Here is an 18,877-nt window from a genome sequence, read left to right on the forward strand (position 1 = left end):
CGTGTTTGAATAATTGTTTACCGCCTCGAACACAGAGCTGCCACCCAGTTCGACTGTGCTCGGGACTTGAAGGACCAAAACAATAAGTTGGCTCAAATGTACTGTTTAACAATCAAGCATAATTTACATTGCAATTCACTATTGCAATATATATTTTCCCGTCCACAGGACGTCTGGCAACGTCGAAACGCAACGGCGCACATTTTATAAATAATTTCCAACGACGACGAGCTGCTCGCATTTCGTTACGTACAGCGATCGTGTTCGGGAACGCTGCCAGCCCGGTCTTTGTGGCCGCCGACGACACCTATACACATCTGGACACAAAACAACATACATTTCCCCCCATCATATTGGCATAAATTTAGTGTCAGGCCAGGAAAATGTCGGGGGATGTGCAGCCGCGAAAGCGCAAGGATAAGCGCAGAAAACGCGGTAAGTTCTCCATCACCCCTTTCCCTGTCATCAGTGATGAACGGTGAAATGCAGTGACCGTTAGATTGTGTAAAATTCCCTGCGGCCGCCGCTAAGAGCGTAGCAAGCAGTTCATTTCTTTTATTAGCAAAATAATATTGTCGAGTGCCTTTAAAAATAACTTTGCCCTATTATATAAAATTATACATCTCGCCTGTTTCTGTCGCTATGCGTGTGCCGATCCACTATAGAAAAATATGTATGTATATGTATTGGACATATGCGGGGGTCTATGTGTGGTTTTTATGACTCGTAGAAAGGAAAAGGGCATTGAACATTTCGGGTTGGTTAGCTTAGATTTTAATTTGAAATTATTTGGGGAGACTGCTCTGTCTTTTATCTTGTATCTTTCACTCTGTCCGAGCTATCCCGGGTCTTATCTCACGGCTTATCTATAAAGACTAACAACTGGGGGAGGCTAAGAAATCACCTCGACCATAATTCATGATTCCAACGATGTTAATGCGCTGCACAAAGACACGGAACGACACTTCCCGTTTCGTCTGTGGCCATTACACCCACAGAAGATTCTCTTTTTGGACGGGCAGTGCAACAAAAACACCGAAATTATATGTAAAGCAATTTAATTTTATTTGGCCATCTGCCCAAGAGCATGACTGGCGGGTTCTTTGTTTATTATTGCACATATTTAGGCATAAACAAATCCCTCTCTTATCGCATTGTAATACCGGTGTCACACAAATGGGGGAAATTCTGCGGGTACAGTAATCCAGGAGGGAAGCTGTTTTCGGGGTAGTACATTCTAAATGGCTTTGGCATTCATTGTAACTAACTTTTTGTGTTTAGATGATCGCAAATCTGACGGCGATGTGACTGTTCTGCGTCAGTCCAGCTTCCAAGGTAGCCAAAGCCCCTCCGTCCCATATCCCATATCCACATCCGTCGTCCTACCCTCTCCAACCCCCCAAATGGTTTTCTGTTACTAAATCAACCGCTTGTCTATCCCCACGCTGTCTGAAGGTGCATTTAATTAAACAATTTGTAATCACATGTGTTTATTATTCACTACCATGCAATCGCACACACGAACTCACAGATGACGACGAGTCTTCCCATGGCGTCCACATTACGAAGATGGGAAATGACGATGTACACTTGCACGTGCATCACGAGCACGACACCGGTGGCAATTGGTGTGCCAAGATCATATTCTTCTCTCTGATGGCAGTTCTCTTGGGCCTCGTAGGCCTAATCATCTTGGAGAATCGTGGCCTTGAAGATAGTAAGTCCAGAAACCACTAAATGATACTTGTTTGGTTAACGATAATATATTTTAGTGGACACTCCGTTATCTGAGTCGCGCTTCTCAAACTATTTTAATGGTTTGGTCGACGAGCATCGAGGGGAGCATGATGCCCATGACGTACACAAACCTTCTGGAGAGGCTTTGGATGAGCATGATGATCATGACGATCACGATGAAGAAGGTAGGCCGAACACACTAATGCATAACTCTCTTTTCAAAGCTTTTCCTCTTTTAGAAGAACCCCTTTCGGAGGAAATAGAAGAGGAAGAAGAGGATGATGATCATGATCATGACGATCACGAAGAAGAAGGTAGGCCAAGCATTACATAATGCATAAATATATTTTTAAAGCTGTTTCTCTGTTAGAAGAACCTATTTCGGAGGAAATAGAAGAAGAAGACACAGAGCAAGAGCAAGAAGAAGATGAAAAAGAGGTGGAGCAGGAAGAAGACGACGACGAGGAGGATAACAATGCTGGCGAAAACATCACCGCCGAAGATCCAGAAGATGACGCTGAAGACGAAGACAATGTTGAAGAGGCCACTGTTGAAGCTACCACAGAGGCCACCGCAGAAGCCACCACTGAGTACGATGTAGAGGAACCCGAAGAAGACGAACCCGAGGACGATGCCAAAGATGAAGTGGCAGAATCGCAGGAGCCAGCTTCTTCTACAGCCAAATTGGATGAGGTAAAGTCTAAGTTTTGTTTAAATATTGAACAGTTAGATAACTATCTGTCAACCATCTTGCAGGAAGATGAGGAGGACAACGATGAGGCTGACGAGGAGGAGATCGAAGAGCCTGTTCAATCGAAAGCACAAAGGGTCCCTGCCACAACTAAATATGTCAAAGTTGATAAATATGATGAGGTGAAAGAAAGCAATTTCTTGGAAAATAAGTTTAATATTCGATACACGATCTGCAGGACAAATACGATGATGACGACTTTGAGTCCCTCGATGAGGAACCCGAAGATCTGGTGCGGCGAGTGAGAAGACCCGATCTTGACGAAAGCGAGGAGCAGAAACAAGACGATGATGAGGAAGAACCGAAAGAGGGCTCTTCCTGGTTAGCATCGCGTAAGTTGAGTCCCTTTCTGAGGCGATACCCAGTGGAACAGTGAACGGATGTCCCTAAGGCCCTAGAACGTTAAGAACTGACAGACCATCTCTTGCTCCACCTTATTACAAACACGCACACACAAACCACAGAAAAAATATTGTACAAGAAAGTGCAAAACAAATCTTGTTTGTTCTCTGATACTAAAACCTGAATCATTTTACAGTTGCCGTTAAATTTGGCGTTGGCGTTGCACTTGCCTTAGTTTCACGTCTTGTATTGATCAGGAAAAGTCCGAATACAAGTGAGTCTTCAATGCTTGACCTACTCCTCCATTGCTCTCTGCTCTATGATCTGTGATCTCTGCCAAAGCACGCCAAAATCAATGTTACTGCATCTCTCAATCTGGCTGTCTGCTTGAGGACTGTATGTTCGGACAGTTTGTAACCAAAGCGACGCTTTCCTTTCTAATCCACCAAAAGCCATTGGCAACAACACTCTCAATGTCTCCAATTCGATTTGTGACGTATTAACAGAACTAAAACAAAGTCTCGGCTCTCGGTTTCTCTCTTTTCGGTTTTCAAAATATACAAATTTCTTCTATTTTAAACAAAATAGTTGAGAAATCGGTGCCAGAGCTAACCTTTTGCACTTTCTTTATTATTTATGATTATGATTTTTTTTTAATTTTGTAATTTTGTAAATTTATTGTAGTTACAGCTTTGTTTAACTATTTCCACCAATGTATGTATGTATGTATGGAAATTGCTGTATGGCTTTGTTGTTGCCCGTCTAGTAATAGTTTAATCCGCATTATGTTGACCAAAAATATATCCCGTGATGAATGTGTAGCCGAAGACGAGCCGCCCCCACCGGAGGCGATCATGAGGCGCCGCCTGACGATTGCCACGGACGAGGATCAGATACCAGACGACCTGGAGGAGATTCCGCTGCTGGACGATGGTTGGAGAGCTCATTTATATCTCAATTCAGAACTTCGGATTATCGAAGATGCTTCGAAATCATTTCTAGCTGCAGCTAGAAGTGATCTTGAAGTCTTTAGTTAGGATCCAAAATGTAACCATTAATATTAATTTGTATAATATCACATTCCATCACAAAAACAAGAATATTCCGAGGAGGAAATCGAAATCGAGGAAGAAATCGAAGTGGAGATCAGCGACATCGAAGAAGAGGATGCCGGTGATGGTGATGTGGCATTGTCGGCCAGCTATGTGCCCGAGACCTTTGAGCAGATGAGCTCTATGTACAAGTCATCGCCAGAACCATCAGATGAAAGGAAGGACAAGGAGCCAGAGGAGACAAACGAACCAATAAAGCCTTCGGGCTTCAGTGATCTTTATGTGGAATACGAGGACGGGGCTATTGAGGATTACGAACACGATGGAGAGACAGACGAGGAGGACGAGATATCCGATGAGGAAGAGGACGAGATATCCGACGTGGATGATGCCGATCTAATGAGCAGACTGGAGGCCAAGTACGGCCGTCTGCCGGTTAAGGAGTACGAAAGCGATCCGGACTCCGACGATCCAACCTGGACACGTAATTACTAAATGTACAATTCACACAGTATCGCCTCCGTCTCTCGATGTCCTCCACTGCATTGACTTATCCGACATACTCTCGTATTGTTTAAGACTCTAAAATAATCTCAGTCATGGCCATAAGCTACACTCTACTTTAAGACACACCATCTGATCCATAACCGATCGTAAGTGAAGAACTTCTCCTACTCCTACTATCAATAGAAACGCCTCACTAACACTTCATATGTATAAGGTGGAGCTCTGTCTAGGCCCTAACCGTTCAAAGAACTTTTCATTGCACTGTATAAACATCAAATGCAATCAATCTTTAACCCAACCAGAAATCAAACCCAAGGATCCTACCACAGATGCTCCGGCTTCGGTTCCGGTTCCGGCCGCAGATGATTCGTTTCAACAGGAGCTGCGTCAGGCCAATGCCGAAATGATCCGGGAGGTAGGTCACAGATTTAAAGACTTCGTGCCAAGGAATAACCAAGGAATCTCTCGATATATCTCTAGCTCAACAATCATTAAATCACACAAAACCAAACTCATTTCATAGCTTTAGTTTCATGTTTGCATTGCTAGTCACTAGATCTATTAACTGTTTAGCTTTATAAGATCCAAAACGTAAGATTTGGCTTTTTGGAAACCCTCTTGTCAAAGCTTTTCAATTGGGCGCAACCAAAGGCGGCCTCCTCCAGCCAGACACACCCACTGGAGGGGTCCTCCTCGATGGGATGTTCCCCTGAAGTCCTCTGAAAATTGTGTTTCCTCTTCTAATGAGCTTCATTATTTTTGTACTAATTGCATGTTCTGTGAACCCTATCTAACCCGTCTTTGTGTGCGTTTTGGCTGACGAACCGCGAACTAATCCCCGCCCAAAGAACTATGCCCAAGCCCTGCGCTCGTTTAACACGCTCATCCAATACTATGCCGACGAGCCCTTGGCCCATCTGGCCCGTGCCCACTTTTTGGAGCGCCTGGCAGAGAGGGAGCGCAGCAACCAGCGACTGTTGGAGGCCATTGATTCCTACAAACGATATCTGGCCTTTGGCGAGCTGGTGGCCAGCGATGGAGAGTTTCTTTCTGCTGGAGAACGCTGCATCGAGCATTTGCGATTCATGGGTGAGTTTTGGAGATGCTGTTCTTCTTGGGAAATCTTTTCATGATGTCTCTGCTCCAGGTTATCATCACCAAACAGTGGCCATTCACGAGCTGCTCATCGAGCGTTTGCCTGCTGATCCGCGACTGCGCAATCAACTCTCTTTCACCCACCTAACGGCCAATAAGTAGGTGAGCTAAGGTTCAAGCCCAAATCCTATTGCGGCTCTAATCTCACAAGATTGCTTGCAGCATGCGCCAGGTGAAGTTTGTGGCAGCTGAAACCTTGAAGCTCTGGCCAGCAGATCCAGTGGCACAGCTCCACTTCGGCCTCGCCCTCAAGCAGCTCCATGGAGACTACGTTCAGGCGCTGTCCTACTTGCAGAATGCCATAGAGTCAAAGGCAGATGGCACACAGGAGGCTTACTTCTACCTCGCCCTGGGAGAAACGCTCCAACGTTTGTCCAGACAGCCAGAGGCTGTGGAAGTGCACAGACAGGGCGTGGCTAGGGGATTCTTCGTCAGCGTCTATCAGAGATCGCTGTACAATGAGCCCAAGCTGAGAGCTCAACCCTTTTGGCAACCCTCGGAGACGGGCTACAACTCGCAGTTAAAGAAACTACAGCACAACTGGATATCCATCCGTGAGGAGGCCTTGGCCCTCCTCAGCCATCGCGGCTACTTCGAAGATGAAACGGAGAATCTGCGCCACATGGGCATCTGGCAGCAGTTCGAGCTCTTCGCGAAGGGGCAGCTTATTAGGAAGAACTGCCAACGGGCTCCCATCACCTGTAGTCTGCTGAAAGAGTTCCCCGAATCCAGCGGCTGTCGACGGGGACAGGTGAAGTTCAGTGTGATGCATGCAGAGACGCATGTGTGGCCGCATTGTGGTCCCACCAATTGCCGCTTGAGAGCGCATCTCACGCTGGTGGCTCCAGAGCCAGAGCGAACCTCACTTCGAGTGGCAGAGCAGGAAAGGTTAGTGGAAATGGAAGTTTTTCACCATCAAAATCTCATTTGATTTTACCTTTTAGAACCTGGCGCGAAGGCGAACTAATCATCTTTGATGACAGCTTCGAGCACGAGGTCTGGCACAATGGCACTCGCCCTCGGCTGGTCCTCATCCTGGACATGTGGCATCCAGATCTAACTGCCTCACAGCGTCGCAGTCTGACAGCTATCTGAGATCAATATCGAGCGTCTTATTAGATTTACAAATGGTTACGGTTCCTAGGCTTCCCGTATAGACAATTTCCGCCCCTTTTGTTCATTGTTAGTTGAATTCATTCACTAGTTATAGAGTCATTACACTCAAGTACTAAAGTAATTGTACCTCTTAATTGTTAAGCTCAGTTGAATGCGTGTTTAGGCCATAGGAAAATGCACTCTTGATACATATGTATGTATTTTACATACGATCTGCTTTGGTGGGCAGCGACTGTTTGCCTTTTGTACTTTAAATACAGAATCAATACAATGTTTTTTAAGATTTGAAAATAGCAGGAATTATTTTTTGGGAAGCTTGGCGACATGAGATTGAGATTATTGTACCCTAGTGTGTTCGATTAAGTTTTTCTATAAAAGGGAGCCGCACTAGCTGCCCGTACATGAAACCAAAATGCGCCTGCTCTGGTCTGGAGCTCTACTGACTCTAGCTTTCTGCTGGCTTTCGGTTACCGGCGATTCTTTAGATGTGTGTCTGAAGGATCTGGGCTGCCTCAGGGGCACACATATGCCAGGATATCAGGGCGAGGAGTTCGAGGCCTTCATGGGAATACCATTCGCCCAGCCTCCTGTGGATTCCCTCCGACTCAGGGTAAGTTCAGGACAGTTCTTTTATAATTTTAACATAATAATGTATACCAACCTAGAACCCAGTTCCTGCCATTGCCTGGGAGGGCATCTTTGATGCAGGAACAGCCAAGGACAGTTGCCTGCAGAGGAACTACTTTGTCGAGAAATGGCCAGTTTCGGGCGTAGAAGATTGCCTCTATCTGAATGTCTACAGGCCAAAAGTTACGGTTGATGTGCAACGGAAAGGCAGATTTGAACTAAATTTCATTCCTTTCATAGAGACGCGATAGAAATCCCTTGCCCGTCATGGTCTATATCCATTCTGGGGCTTTCCTCAGCGGTTCTGCCCATCCGGCTGCCAGTGGTCCCGAATATTTGATGGATACGGAGCAGGTGATCATGGTCAGCGTACCTTATCGCTTGGGCCCATTAGGTGAGCTCTGAGGAAGGAATTGTCAACATTTTCTTGAAGAGAGGATCTCTTGAAGGATTCCTAAGCACTGGCGATACAAATATGCCGGGAAATTTCGCTTTAAAGGATCAGCGCCTGGCCTTGAAGTGGGTGCAGCAGCACATCGCCGACTTTGAAGGTGATCCCCAGCTGGTGACGATCTTTGGCCACAGTGCGGGAGGGATGTCGGCCCAATATCACATGCTCAGCCCCAGCTCAAAGGGTGGGCTTCACTGTACCATCATTTGACTCTCGCTTAACTCTTTTCTTCTCTCTAGGACTCTTTCAACGGGCCATGTCCTTGGATGGCACAGTTCTATCACCATTATTGAAGATAAACAGGGATCCTCTGGCCCAGGCGATGCAAATTGCTGTTGTGACAGGCATCGAAAATGTGGACAGCTTGAGCACCAAGGACCTGGCCCAAGCTCTGCGAGAGCTGGATCCAATTAAACTGCTCACCGCGGTAGATTCCCTAAAAGTCTGGGAAAACTTTCCCTTCATCAGCAATACACCAGTCGTCGAGCCGGTTGGATGTCCGGAAGCCTTTTTCACCGAGGATCCGGTGCAGGCTCACCTTGAGGGACGCATCAATCAGGTACCCTGGCTGCTGGGCATCAATTCGAGGTCCGGAGAGGGTTCTCTTGCCCTTCTGCACGTCTTCGACAATCAAAACCTGCGGACGGAGCTCAACGAGCGCTTCTTGGAACATTTTTCACAAATTTTGCATTTGCCTGACGGCACATCGCCTCAGGTCGTGCGGGAAATCTTAGACGCCTATGGATTCGAGGGAGAGACCATTAGCAACGATACACTCGTGCCGCTGGCCGAGATCTCGGGCGACTTTGGGTTTTACTATCCGCTCTACGAGTCGGCCTCCACGTATGCGAGCTACGCCAATCTCCAGGAGAATCCGCTTTCCTTATATGTTTTCGAGTACCGTGGTCTGCGCACCCTCTCGCCCCTGTTTAGTGGTTCATCGGTGGAGTATGGGGTGGGTGCAGCCCACATGGACGATGCCCTGCACGCCATACGAATTTCAGCCATTGTCGAGGACTATCCCAAGGATTCGGAGGATGCTGAGGTCATTAAACTAATGACATCATTGATGGTGGACTTTGCCAAAACCGGGTGAGGTTTTGTTCCATCTTTCTATGAAAGAATATCTATATGTATTTCTGATAAGTATGCTGTGCCCTGACTTAGGATCTTCCACAGTGGCACATCCTGCAAAGCTTCGGATTTCACGGATCATGAGATGTGCAGCTATGTCCATTTTGGTGGCACCATTGGCAACTACAAGGAAGACATACTGAAGGACGTCCAGCTGCCAGCCTATCCAATATGGAAAAGGTTGTTTTTCTGAGAATCCATTTCGAGATCCGACTGTATTCTAGTGATTTTGTTATACTATAAATACGAATGTCTCTGAATATCTGGAACTGGAACGAGAATTTTGTAATTAAAGAGAAGTGAAGAGAAGTGAGAAGAAGAAATTAAGTGTAACTCAATATCAGTGGTTACTGTAAATGGAGCTGAAGGTCACAGTGCACATAATAGGCCAACTTTCCCGATGGAGAGGAGCTCGCAAAGCAAGGGTACGGTCTTCTCTCCTTTTCGCACGTGTGTCTCCCTGACATCGGTTGTGCAAGTATTGTTTTTGGATTTTCGGGACTGAGGCACGGTCTTGAGTCTTGCATCAATTTGGCGCGTCATGCACATGCAATGTATGTTGTTTTTGAAACTGTTGGGCAATCCTCTTTTGCAGCATTAGCTTGCGTGTGTCGAGTCGCGCAAATGTGTGTAAATAGGTCTATAAAAGGTTATAGTGGGTTTTCCAAAACGACAATTACCGCCTCCTATTTTTTATTGCTCATTCACTAGTTATATGGTCATTATTATCGAGTAATTTTATCTCTTAATTGCTGAGCTCAGTTGAATGCGTGTTTAGGCAATAGGAAAATGCACTCTTGATATGTAATTTTTATACTAACTGCTTTGGTGGGCAGCCACGGTTTGACTTTCATACTTTCAAATCAAAAACAAAATATCGTATCTTAGGATTTGAAAATAACTGGAATTATATTTCGGGGAGGTTGAGCAAGTGCAATATACAATTGCGGGACATGATTATACAAATTTGTGCACTCTAATGTCAATGGGAAGTCGTAGTTTTCTATAAAAGGGAGACGTGTTTGGCTGCCCATAAATCAAAGCGAAATGCGTCTGCTCTGGTCTGGAGTTCTTCTGACTCTAACTCTCTGTTGGAGTGCGGCTGTCGGCGATCCTTTAGATGTGTGTCTGAAGGATCTGGGCTGCCTCAGGGGCACACATATGCCAGGATATCAGGGCGAGGAGTTCGAGGCCTTCATGGGAATACCATTCGCCCAGCCTCCTGTGGGTTCCCTCCGACTCAGGGTAAGTTCAGGACAGTCCTTTTATAATTTTAACATAATAATGTATACCAATCTAGAACCCAGTTCCTGCCATTGCCTGGGAGGGCATCTTTGATGCAGGAACAGCCAAGGACAGTTGCCTGCAGAGAAACTACTTTGGCACCTCATGGACAGTATCTGGCGTGGAAGATTGCCTCTACCTGAATGTCTACAGGCCAAAGGTTGAGCTTGAGTGTGCAACGGACGCTGGGATGGTCTAATTTCTCTTTCTTCCACAGAAACGCAATGGAAATCTCTTGCCCGTCATGGTTTATTTTCATGCTGGAGGTTTCTTTAGCGGCTCTGCCCATCCGGCTGCCAGTGGTCCCGAATATTTGATGGACACGGAACAGGTGATCATGGTCAGCGTATCCTATCGCTTGGGCCCATTAGGTAAGCTCTGAGGAAGTAATTGTCAACAGTTTCTTGAAGAGAGGATCTCTTGAAGGATTCCTAAGCACTGGCGATACAAATATGCCGGGAAATTTCGCTTTAAAGGATCAGCGCCTGGCCTTGAAGTGGGTGCAGCAGCACATCGCCGACTTTGAAGGTGATCCCCAGCTGGTGACGATCTTTGGCCACAGTGCGGGAGGGATGTCGGCCCAATATCACATGCTCAGCCCCAGCTCAAAGGGTGGGCTTTACTGTACAATCATTTGACACTCGATTAACTCTTTTCTTCTTTCAAGGACTCTTTCAACGGGCCATGTCTTTGGATAGCACAGTTCTATCACCATATTTGAAAATCAACAAGGATCCCCTGACCCAGGCGCGAAAGCTGGCTGCTGTGGCGGGCATCGAGGGGGCAGAGAGCCTGAGCTCCGAGGACCTGGCCCAAGCTCTGCGTGAGCTGGATCCTATTAAACTGCACACCACGGTAGATTCCCTAAAAGTCTGGGATAGCCTTCCCTTAATCTGCAATCCACCAGTCGTCGAGCCAGTGGGATGTCCGGAAGCCTTCTTTACCGAGGATCCGGTGCAGGCGCACCTTGAGGGACGCATCAATCAGGTCCCCTGGCTGCTGGGCGTTACTGCGAGGTCTGGAGAGGGTTCTCTTGCCCTTCTGCACGTCTTCGACAATCAAAACCTGCGGACGGAGCTCAACGAGCGCTTCTTGGAACATTTTTCACAAATTTTGCATTTGCCTGACGGCACATCGCCTCAGGTCGTGCGGGAAATCTTAGACGCCTATGGATTCGAGGGAGAGACCATTAGCAACGATACACTCGTGCCGCTGGCCGAGATCTCGGGCGACTTTGGGTTTTACTATCCGCTCTACGAGTCGGCATCCACGTATGCGAGCTACGCCAATCTTCAGGAGAATCCGCTTTCCTTATACATTTTCGAGTACCGTGGTCTGCGCACCCTCTCGGCCCTGTTTAGTGGTGCATCGGTAGAGTATGGGGTGGGTGCAGCCCACATGGACGATGCCCTGCACGCCATACGAATTTCAGCTATTGTCGAGGACTATCCCAAGGATTCGGAGGATGCTGAGGTCATTAAACGAATGACCTCCATGATGGTGGACTTTGCCAAAACCGGGTGAGGTTTTATTCCAACTTTATATGAGGGAATATCTATATGTATTTCTGATATGTATGCTCTGCCCTGACTTAGGATCTTCCACAGTGGTACATCCTGCAAAGCTTCAGATTTCACGGACCATGAGATGTGCAGCTATGTCCATTTTGGTGGCACCATTGGCAACTACAAGGAAGACATACTGAAGGACGTCCAACTGTCAGCCTATCCAATATGGAAAAGGTTGTTTTTCTGAGAATCCAGTTCGCGCACCGCTTTCTTCAAGGTTAACATAATATAAAGCTACAAATATGAATACTACACAATATCTGGCACTGGAACGAACATTGTAATATTAAAGTCTCCTCTAAAAGACACTTTCGTTCCACAATACGTGTACTCAATGTCAATTGTAACTGTGTGTGGGGCTCTACTTGTACTTGGGGCTGTTTCTCACTCTCTCTCTCTCTCTCTCTATATATATCTCTCCCTCCCTTTAGCGATCGGCATGTTGCTGCTGCGTTCGCGGCTGTGATTCCGAAGGTCAGTTTTGCATATTGCAGACAATGCAAGAATCGAGATTAAGTGCGAATAAAAGACGCGATGGGCCCGATGGGAAGAGTGATGAGATAAGATACCCGACAATCAAGGCCCAATACTGATATACATATGTACATACATATATGGAAAGACAGGGGAAATGGCAATTCTCCCTTTCAACAGATGAGTGGAGAGTCTCCAAACTCAGGGCAGCAAAATGGAGACGGTTCCAGGATAAAAGGAAAAGTGATCTGGCAATCGATCGTAGTCGGAGCGGAGCCGTTTTGCAGTTCAGAGTAAGTATTTCCACTATCCTCTCCCGTTTGTGATCTGGTACTGCTGGATCTGCCCCGTGTATTACCTCAAAGCGATCGCGATTGCGACTGCGACTGCATCAGAAATGCAGTTCCAGATCAATTGATATCCGCTCTGATCAAGCATACGCCTTGTGTGAGTTTTACCCATTGTACGGGTAGTGCTGTTGGTTGTTGAATTAATTTTCCATTTCGAGTTCAGTCACTCAGTCGAGATACTAGACAAGAGCAATAGCAACAACAACGTACGGCTCGGCTAGCGCAGAGCAGAGTTTTCTTCGAAGCAACGACTACAGACCAAACTGTAAGCTCCACCAACGAAACCCCTCAGATCAATTTGGTTCGCCGTCGTGTAACGTTCTCCAGATTTTCTATATTCCGAGTGAGTTTTCCTTCCGAGCTGCAAGGAGTCTTATGCAATTTATGCAACGGCAGCCCCTGGGAACCGTAGAGAGTGTCACATCCGAACCGATTTAACGTTGACATCATCTTGAGGGGCAATAGCAAGGTTTTGGAAGCATCAAAAAACCGTTCATAAATAACCAACCACTCGATATGCATAATTAATGATCCATAAAGATGGCCATTAGCTTGGCTCGGCTTCGATTTCGGTTTCTTTGTAGCCAGACGATGATTCAGGCGATACAGTTACGGATGATGCTGGTGCCGCTCGTGCTCATGCTCGTGCTAGAGCTCTTCTCGTGCCCGACTCTGGCTCTGGACCAGCTGACCGTCTGTCCGCCGAGTGTGGGCTGCGTGAAGGGCACGCACCGAAAGGGCTATCAGTCGGAGCGGTTCGAGGCCTTCATGGGCATTCCATATGCCCTGCCACCCGTGGGAGAGCTGCGATTCAGCGTGAGTTCTGCGCGAAAATCCGAAAGGGAAAGGAGTTCCATGTAATGTCAGGGCGGTATTTTTCCATCTAGAACCCCAAGGTTATGCCCAAGCTGCTTGGCCTCTACGATGCCACCAAGCCCAAGCCGGACTGTATCCAGAAGAACTATCTGCTGCCTACTCCCATCGTCTTTGGCCAAGAGGATTGCCTCTATCTGAATGTCTACAGGCCAGAGGTGGTGCTATTCTAACTTGTTTTATCTGCCTTTAGTCTTTATCTGAGTGATTTCTGCAGCTTCCACGTTCTGGACAGGCCCTGGTCCCTGTAATGGTCTACATCCATGGTGGTGGATTCTTCAGTGGCTCCGCTGGACCTGAAGTCACGGGACCAGAATACTTCATGGACTCGGGTGAGGTTATCCTGATAACCATGGCCTATCGCCTGGGGCCTTTCGGTAAGCACCAGTCTCTGTAGACAGTTGTAGTTTATCAAAAGTTCATCCCATTTCCTTGTCCCTTGTTGTGGCAGGTTTTCTATCCACCCAGGATGCAGCCATCTCTGGAAACTTTGGCCTCAAGGACCAGAACATCGCCCTGCGCTGGGTGCAACGCAACATAGAAGCCTTCGGTGGCGATCCCAAGCGAGTGACCATCTTTGGCCAAAGTGCTGGGGGAGTGGCCACGCACCTGCACCTTCTCAGTCCCAGGTCGAAAGGTCTTTTCCACGGCGCAATCAGCATGAGCGGCACAGCCAACGTGCCCTTTGCAATCACGGAGCAGCCCTTGGAGCAGGCCCGTCTTGTGGCCGAGCTCTGCGGAATCAAACAGGCCCAAAACCTGAGCACGGCGAAGCTGGCACGATCCCTTCGCCATGTGGAGGCGACGAGACTGCTGGACGCCGGCGATGGTCTCAAGTTCTGGGACGTGGATCACATGACAAACTTCCGTCCCGTGGTGGAGCAAGGTGTTGGCGCGAAGGCGTTTCTCAGCGAACACCCCAGCCGGCTTGTGGCACAGGGCAGTCGAATGCCCATTCCCTGGCTGGTGGGAACAGTTCCGGACGAGGGAGCGGTCCGCGTGGTGAATATCATGGGCAATGAGACGCTGCGCCAGAGCTTCAATTTGAGATTTGACGAGCTGCTGCAGGAGCTGATGGAGTTCCCGACCAGCTTCAGCGAGGAGCGGCTGGCCAGCAGCATGACCCTTATCCTGAAGGAGTACTTTCAGGATCAGCACGAGGTGAACGAAAAGACTGTCCAGGGGTTCATGGATGTAAGTGACTGATCTGATGGACCTATCAATCATATGCATCTAAATATCCTGATGCACTTCTCAGCTCATCACTGACAGGGGCTTTAAGCATCCTTTGTACAATGCCATCAGGGAGGATGTGCGCCAGCAGCGCCCGCCTCCGCTCTATCTGTACAGCTTCAACTACAGAGGTCTCCTGAGCTATGCCTCCGCCTACACCTCGGCGAATGTCAGCGGCAAGTACGGCGTGGTTCATTGCGATGATCTGCTCTACTTGTTTCGCACTCCGCTGATCTTTCCCGACTTTGAGCGGAACTCCACTGAGGCCAAGGTGATTCACTCCTTTGTGGATTACTTTGTGCACTTTGCCGAATTCGGGTGAGTGCTTGGATCGGAGCCAAGCGTTGGTCAGATATTAAATAGTTCTCTCCCATAGCAAACCTAGGAATATGGAGTCAGTGAAACCTTGTACTGAGTCGCTGCTTCAGTCACGCCCCAATGGGATGTGTGATTACCATGAATTTGTCAATGCGCCGGCCCCCTACAAGGGGTTTGAGGTGCACGTGTCTAGCGAATTCCAGGGGCCACGAGTCAAGCTTTGGGCGAGTATACTGAACGAAACCTCCTTAAATGAATACTAAAGCAGTCAGTGAATGAATATTATGTATACGCATAGTTCCCCCACACCTCAAAGATGTATTACGACCTAAGATGAAACCAGAGAGTACATACATACATACGTAATGTTAGAAAACACCTAAGATTTAATCGTTGATGTAGAGGATTCTAAAGTTTCTGGCTTTCTTTCGTCGATACCTAAAAGAAAACTTATTCTTATATATGTATTGCTAATATATGCCCCATCACCTGGAAACTCTTTGTTTAGCATTATACAAGTCTGAAAAGTGGAAATTGAATTTCATGGCCTCATTAGCCATGAAGCTTCTGTTTGAAGGCAGCAACTAGATTTTCAAATACAATATACAATATTCTACCTGTAATAGCCATGTTTGCAATTCAACATTCTTTAATTGCTGGACGGGGCGGAAGAAAGGTGGCGGATAGTTTAAGCCGGTTTAGCAGGAATGGGAAATTAAGTACCGTCAATGGGGAAATGGGAATACAGATTTCAAAACCCATTTAAATATTCACAGCCTGAGTTTGTTGTTGAATATTGTATAATATATGGCATTTCGTAAGGGAACAAATATAATTTATTGTCATTTCCTGGGGGAATTGAAATAGTACTTATTGCCATTTCTAATAATGGTTTGCATCACATTTAATTGCAGTTGTCCTCATTGAGAAGCGAAAGCTCAATGAACTTTTGTATCTGATGGATTACCGTTGCGGGGGTGGGCCTGGTGGGAGTGTCATTAGCCCGTCAAATTGAGTTGGCGCATGCAAACCGCAGATACAGTCAGGTGGCGAGACCCTTGTGGCCAGTTGTGTGCCAATTAAAATCAATAAAGCCAACCCAAATCAGTAGAGCTTATGACAGCTCCTGCAGGACACTGCCGAATCGTTTCAGTTGCATTTGGAAGTGCAGCGCGAGAGCTTCATCCATGGAACTAGCACGGAAGATTGTGATTCGGATTGTGCCCCTGTTTTTGCTCGGGTGGCTCCTCACAATGGGAGAGGCATACCTGGAGAGTGTCCGCGTGGAGGAGATACCCTTTGCCGGCCACAAGGTCCCGGCTAACCGTCGTTCTAGTGGGATTCACCTGATATCTAGCCTTGAGCATCAGCGCAATTTTCTGCACCTTTTTCATGTGCCCTGTAAGTGAAGGAAAACATAAATTTTGCAGATACATTAGATATCTATTTTATATTAATATTACAGACATAATCTGTTTCTATGCCGCCAAAGGAAAGTGGCCGTATGTGCCGGGATTCATGAAGTACAAGGTCGACAACGCAGCTCGCAATTTGTTCCACAATAACGATAGTGCCATAAGGCAGTTCTGCAACAAGTGGATCCAAGTGAAGGAGTGCTTCCGGCCCATTTTTGGTGAGCTTAAGTAAGAATGTTAGGAAAGCCCCTCATCTGCGACATCATTCTTGCAGACAACTCCAACAGGACCAGTACCGATGATGTTGAGACACTGAACGGAAAACTCCAGCAATGCAACTGCGAGAAGCTCCTAGCCACGGAGTCTCCCGTTGTGTACTTTGATAAGAACTATATTGGAAACGTTAGCTCGGAGACCATTCATAATACGATCGAGTTTTTGGAGAGTTTCCTACCGCCGCCGACTAAAAAGCACAAGCGGAAGAATCGCGTGCGTAGTCGTGTAGATGAAATGGATATTGATACCTAATCAATTTGCTCAACACATCATTAACATTTCTACCTTTAAATAAAACATTTCTTAGCCGCTGGATAATTAAATTTGATTTTGAATTCAACCGAATGTAGTCATTACTTGTGTGGTCACACTGACAAATCAAGGCAGAAAATCTGTTTGCAGGGTGTGTTAAATCAGCGAGGTGTGCTATGTGCTTCTATGAATTACCAACAGAATTTTGATACTAATTAAAGGAAATAGGGTATAAAGATGTCCATACTCATACCTATTGAAAGACAATAATGACTAACGTTCTTACGTTCTTGCATAAATATGTAGTTCATATGTACAAAATATGTAGTAATTATGTAGTTACCATGTAAGAAAAACCTTATTTTATAAACAACCCAGTAAAATGGGGTCGTTAAAATTAGCCGTCGCTATATTTATGGTAAAATTATGTGGGCATGGCTGAGAGATCTATCTAACTAGTAATATTCGACGGAAGATAAAAAACGAGGAATATGTAAAATATAATTTCTTAATCCTATCAAATTATGTGGGCATAGATAAAAGCCCGGTTGACAACATTTAAATCCTTGTCGCTCACATTCAAAAAAGTTAGATTTGGCGCGCACCACTCGGTATATTTTGAAAATGAGACCGTATATTTCAGTGCTGTTCTGAGGGTCATACTGTAAAAACTGGTTTTTGCCGCGCTCCCATGTGGTGTTTTTTAGTGCTAAATGGTATTTTTGTCAATTATTAATTTAATTTTCAATGTTATATAGAAATCCAATAAATGCAAGTATTTGGAATAGGCCAATCATGTATAGAATTGATTCATCAATCGTATAAAATTGAGTGGGCATGGCTAAATGTTTCATATAGATAGTATTATTCAACGGAACAAAGAATATGAGGAATTGGTCGTTTTTTGAATCGAATTTGAATTCGCCGCAGTTCGCTTTTGCAACAATGAGTCTCATTCCATACACAAACATGTTGCTAACATACCCTGGGGGAAATGGATGTTATAGAATTGAGGAAAAAGGGTGTACAAAGGCCTATACAAGCGTTATGTCTTCAAATTCCAGCGACATTGCAACTGTTTTTTTGTTGAACTATTTTTCTTAAACCTTGTTTAGTTAAAATACAATAAAAGAAAGGACTAAAAACTGGCCAGTTAAGTAGAAAATTGATTTATTAATCCTATCAAATTATGTGGCCATAGATAAAGGCCCGGTTGACAACATTTAAGTCCTTGTTGCTCACATTCAAAAAAGTTAGATTTGGCGCGCACCACTCGGTATATTTTGAAAATGAGACCGTATATTTCGGTGCTGTTCTGAGGGTCATACTGTAGAAACTGGTTTTTGCCGCGCTCCCATGTGGTGTTTTTTAGTGCTAAATGGTATTTTTGTCATCTATTAATTTAATTTTCAATGTTATATAGATATCCAATAAAAGCAAGTATTTCCAATAGGCCAATCATGTATAGAATTGATTCATCAATCGTACAAAATTGAGTGGGCATGGCTAAATGTTCCATATAGATAGTATTATTCAACGGAACAAAGAATATGAGGAATAGGTCGTTTTTTTGAATCGAATTTTAATTCGCCGCAGTTCGCCACAGTTCGCTTTAGCAACAATGAGTCTCATTCCATACACAAACATGTTGCTAATTCCATGCACACATACCCTGGGGGCTATGGATGTTATAGAATTGTGAATACGTTTGTCTTCCAAGGCTCAGGATCTACATAAATTTATACACATGAATAAGTCAAAAACATATCAATTTGAGAAAAGGTCTTAATAAATTGCGTTTGATCTTCATATAAAATTAACGAAATAGGGTGTACAAAGGGCTATACCACGGCATACACGCAATATGGCGATCGTTTTTTTGTTGAACTCTTTTGTTTAAACCTTGTTTTAGTCAAAATACAATAAAAGCAAGGACTAAAAACTAACCAATCTTGTAGAAAA

General features: G+C 45.7%; 5 protein-coding genes across 19 annotated transcripts; all 5 read left to right on the forward strand.

Annotated features, from left to right (window-relative positions):
• Positions 1-212: 212 nt before the first annotated feature.
• Asph (Aspartyl beta-hydroxylase) lies at positions 213-6,951 on the forward strand. 13 transcript variants are annotated; one of them, XM_033377641.1, is made up of 16 exons: positions 213-435; positions 1,282-1,335; positions 1,532-1,717; positions 1,773-1,922; positions 1,962-2,051; positions 2,108-2,430; positions 2,494-2,610; positions 2,667-2,820; positions 3,027-3,104; positions 3,653-3,763; positions 3,929-4,366; positions 4,692-4,804; positions 5,238-5,478; positions 5,537-5,642; positions 5,707-6,432; positions 6,489-6,951. In XM_033377641.1, exons 1-16 carry the CDS (start codon positions 384-386, stop codon positions 6,637-6,639), a joined length of 3,090 nt encoding a protein of 1,029 aa, XP_033233532.1. In that variant the 5' UTR covers positions 213-383; the 3' UTR covers positions 6,640-6,951. The 13 variants fall into 13 exon arrangements, with proteins under 13 accessions (XP_033233532.1, XP_033233533.1, XP_033233534.1 ...); XM_033377642.1 differs by having other exon boundaries at positions 2,111-2,430; XM_033377643.1 differs by having other exon boundaries at positions 1,977-2,051.
• A 20-nt stretch (positions 6,952-6,971) lies between these two features.
• LOC6899081 (esterase-6-like) lies at positions 6,972-9,182 on the forward strand. Its single transcript, XM_002138962.3, has 6 exons — positions 6,972-7,270; positions 7,326-7,469; positions 7,528-7,681; positions 7,737-7,922; positions 7,978-8,830; positions 8,906-9,182. The coding sequence occupies exons 1-6, from the start codon at positions 7,073-7,075 to the stop codon at positions 9,063-9,065; spliced, it is 1,695 nt and encodes a 564-aa protein (XP_002138998.2). The 5' UTR covers positions 6,972-7,072; the 3' UTR covers positions 9,066-9,182.
• Positions 9,183-9,901: 719 nt separating this feature from the next.
• Positions 9,902-12,048, forward strand: LOC4805635 (esterase-6-like). Its single transcript, XM_001361968.4, has 6 exons — positions 9,902-10,117; positions 10,173-10,316; positions 10,374-10,527; positions 10,583-10,768; positions 10,824-11,676; positions 11,752-12,048. The coding sequence occupies exons 1-6, from the start codon at positions 9,920-9,922 to the stop codon at positions 11,909-11,911; spliced, it is 1,695 nt and encodes a 564-aa protein (XP_001362005.3). The 5' UTR covers positions 9,902-9,919; the 3' UTR covers positions 11,912-12,048.
• Positions 12,049-12,786: 738 nt separating this feature from the next.
• Jhe (Juvenile hormone esterase) lies at positions 12,787-15,595 on the forward strand. Of its 3 annotated transcripts, none has more exons than XM_015185270.2 (7): positions 12,787-12,891; positions 13,100-13,364; positions 13,436-13,579; positions 13,639-13,798; positions 13,873-14,615; positions 14,680-14,972; positions 15,031-15,595. In XM_015185270.2, exons 2-7 carry the CDS (start codon positions 13,140-13,142, stop codon positions 15,233-15,235), a joined length of 1,770 nt encoding a protein of 589 aa, XP_015040756.2. In that variant the 5' UTR covers positions 12,787-12,891; positions 13,100-13,139; the 3' UTR covers positions 15,236-15,595. The 3 variants fall into 3 exon arrangements, with proteins under 3 accessions (XP_015040756.2, XP_033233546.1, XP_002138999.2); XM_033377655.1 differs by having other exon boundaries at positions 12,804-12,891; positions 13,089-13,364; XM_002138963.3 differs by having other exon boundaries at positions 12,835-13,364.
• A 115-nt stretch (positions 15,596-15,710) lies between these two features.
• LOC4805637 (uncharacterized) lies at positions 15,711-17,003 on the forward strand. Its single transcript, XM_001361969.4, has 3 exons — positions 15,711-16,373; positions 16,438-16,605; positions 16,662-17,003. The coding sequence occupies exons 1-3, from the start codon at positions 16,160-16,162 to the stop codon at positions 16,913-16,915; spliced, it is 636 nt and encodes a 211-aa protein (XP_001362006.2). The 5' UTR covers positions 15,711-16,159; the 3' UTR covers positions 16,916-17,003.
• The last annotated feature ends 1,874 nt before the right edge of the window (positions 17,004-18,877 follow it).

Source organism: Drosophila pseudoobscura, chromosome 3, assembly GCF_009870125.1.
Source record: "Drosophila pseudoobscura strain MV-25-SWS-2005 chromosome 3, UCI_Dpse_MV25, whole genome shotgun sequence".
Taxonomy (NCBI): domain Eukaryota; kingdom Metazoa; phylum Arthropoda; class Insecta; order Diptera; family Drosophilidae; genus Drosophila; species Drosophila pseudoobscura.

Bases quoted from the DNA above. Each gene is read 5' to 3' on its own strand.
- LOC4805637 (XM_001361969.4), top strand. From the start codon at position 16,160: ATGGAACTAGCACGGAAGATTGTGATTCGGATTGTGCCCCTGTTTTTG. The intron at 16,374-16,437 runs GTAAGTGAAGGA...TTAATATTACAG, and splicing joins GCACCTTTTTCATGTGCCCT to ACATAATCTGTTTCTATGCC. The intron at 16,606-16,661 runs GTGAGCTTAAGT...TCATTCTTGCAG, and splicing joins GTGCTTCCGGCCCATTTTTG to ACAACTCCAACAGGACCAGT.
- LOC4805635 (XM_001361968.4), top strand. From the start codon at position 9,920: ATGCGTCTGCTCTGGTCTGGAGTTCTTCTGACTCTAACTCTCTGTTGG. The intron at 10,528-10,582 runs GTAAGCTCTGAG...GATCTCTTGAAG, and splicing joins CTATCGCTTGGGCCCATTAG to GATTCCTAAGCACTGGCGAT. The intron at 10,769-10,823 runs GTGGGCTTTACT...TCTTCTTTCAAG, and splicing joins GCTCAGCCCCAGCTCAAAGG to GACTCTTTCAACGGGCCATG.
- Asph (XM_033377641.1), top strand. From the start codon at position 384: ATGTCGGGGGATGTGCAGCCGCGAAAGCGCAAGGATAAGCGCAGAAAA. The intron at 1,718-1,772 runs GTAAGTCCAGAA...AATATATTTTAG, and splicing joins GAATCGTGGCCTTGAAGATA to TGGACACTCCGTTATCTGAG. The intron at 2,821-3,026 runs GTAAGTTGAGTC...ATCATTTTACAG, and splicing joins CTCTTCCTGGTTAGCATCGC to TTGCCGTTAAATTTGGCGTT.
- Jhe (XM_033377655.1), top strand. From the start codon at position 13,089: ATGGCCATTAGCTTGGCTCGGCTTCGATTTCGGTTTCTTTGTAGCCAG. The intron at 14,616-14,679 runs GTAAGTGACTGA...TGCACTTCTCAG, and splicing joins CTGTCCAGGGGTTCATGGAT to CTCATCACTGACAGGGGCTT. The intron at 14,973-15,030 runs GTGAGTGCTTGG...TCTCTCCCATAG, and splicing joins GTGCACTTTGCCGAATTCGG to CAAACCTAGGAATATGGAGT.
- LOC6899081 (XM_002138962.3), top strand. From the start codon at position 7,073: ATGCGCCTGCTCTGGTCTGGAGCTCTACTGACTCTAGCTTTCTGCTGG. The intron at 7,271-7,325 runs GTAAGTTCAGGA...ATACCAACCTAG, and splicing joins TGGATTCCCTCCGACTCAGG to AACCCAGTTCCTGCCATTGC. The intron at 7,923-7,977 runs GTGGGCTTCACT...TCTTCTCTCTAG, and splicing joins GCTCAGCCCCAGCTCAAAGG to GACTCTTTCAACGGGCCATG.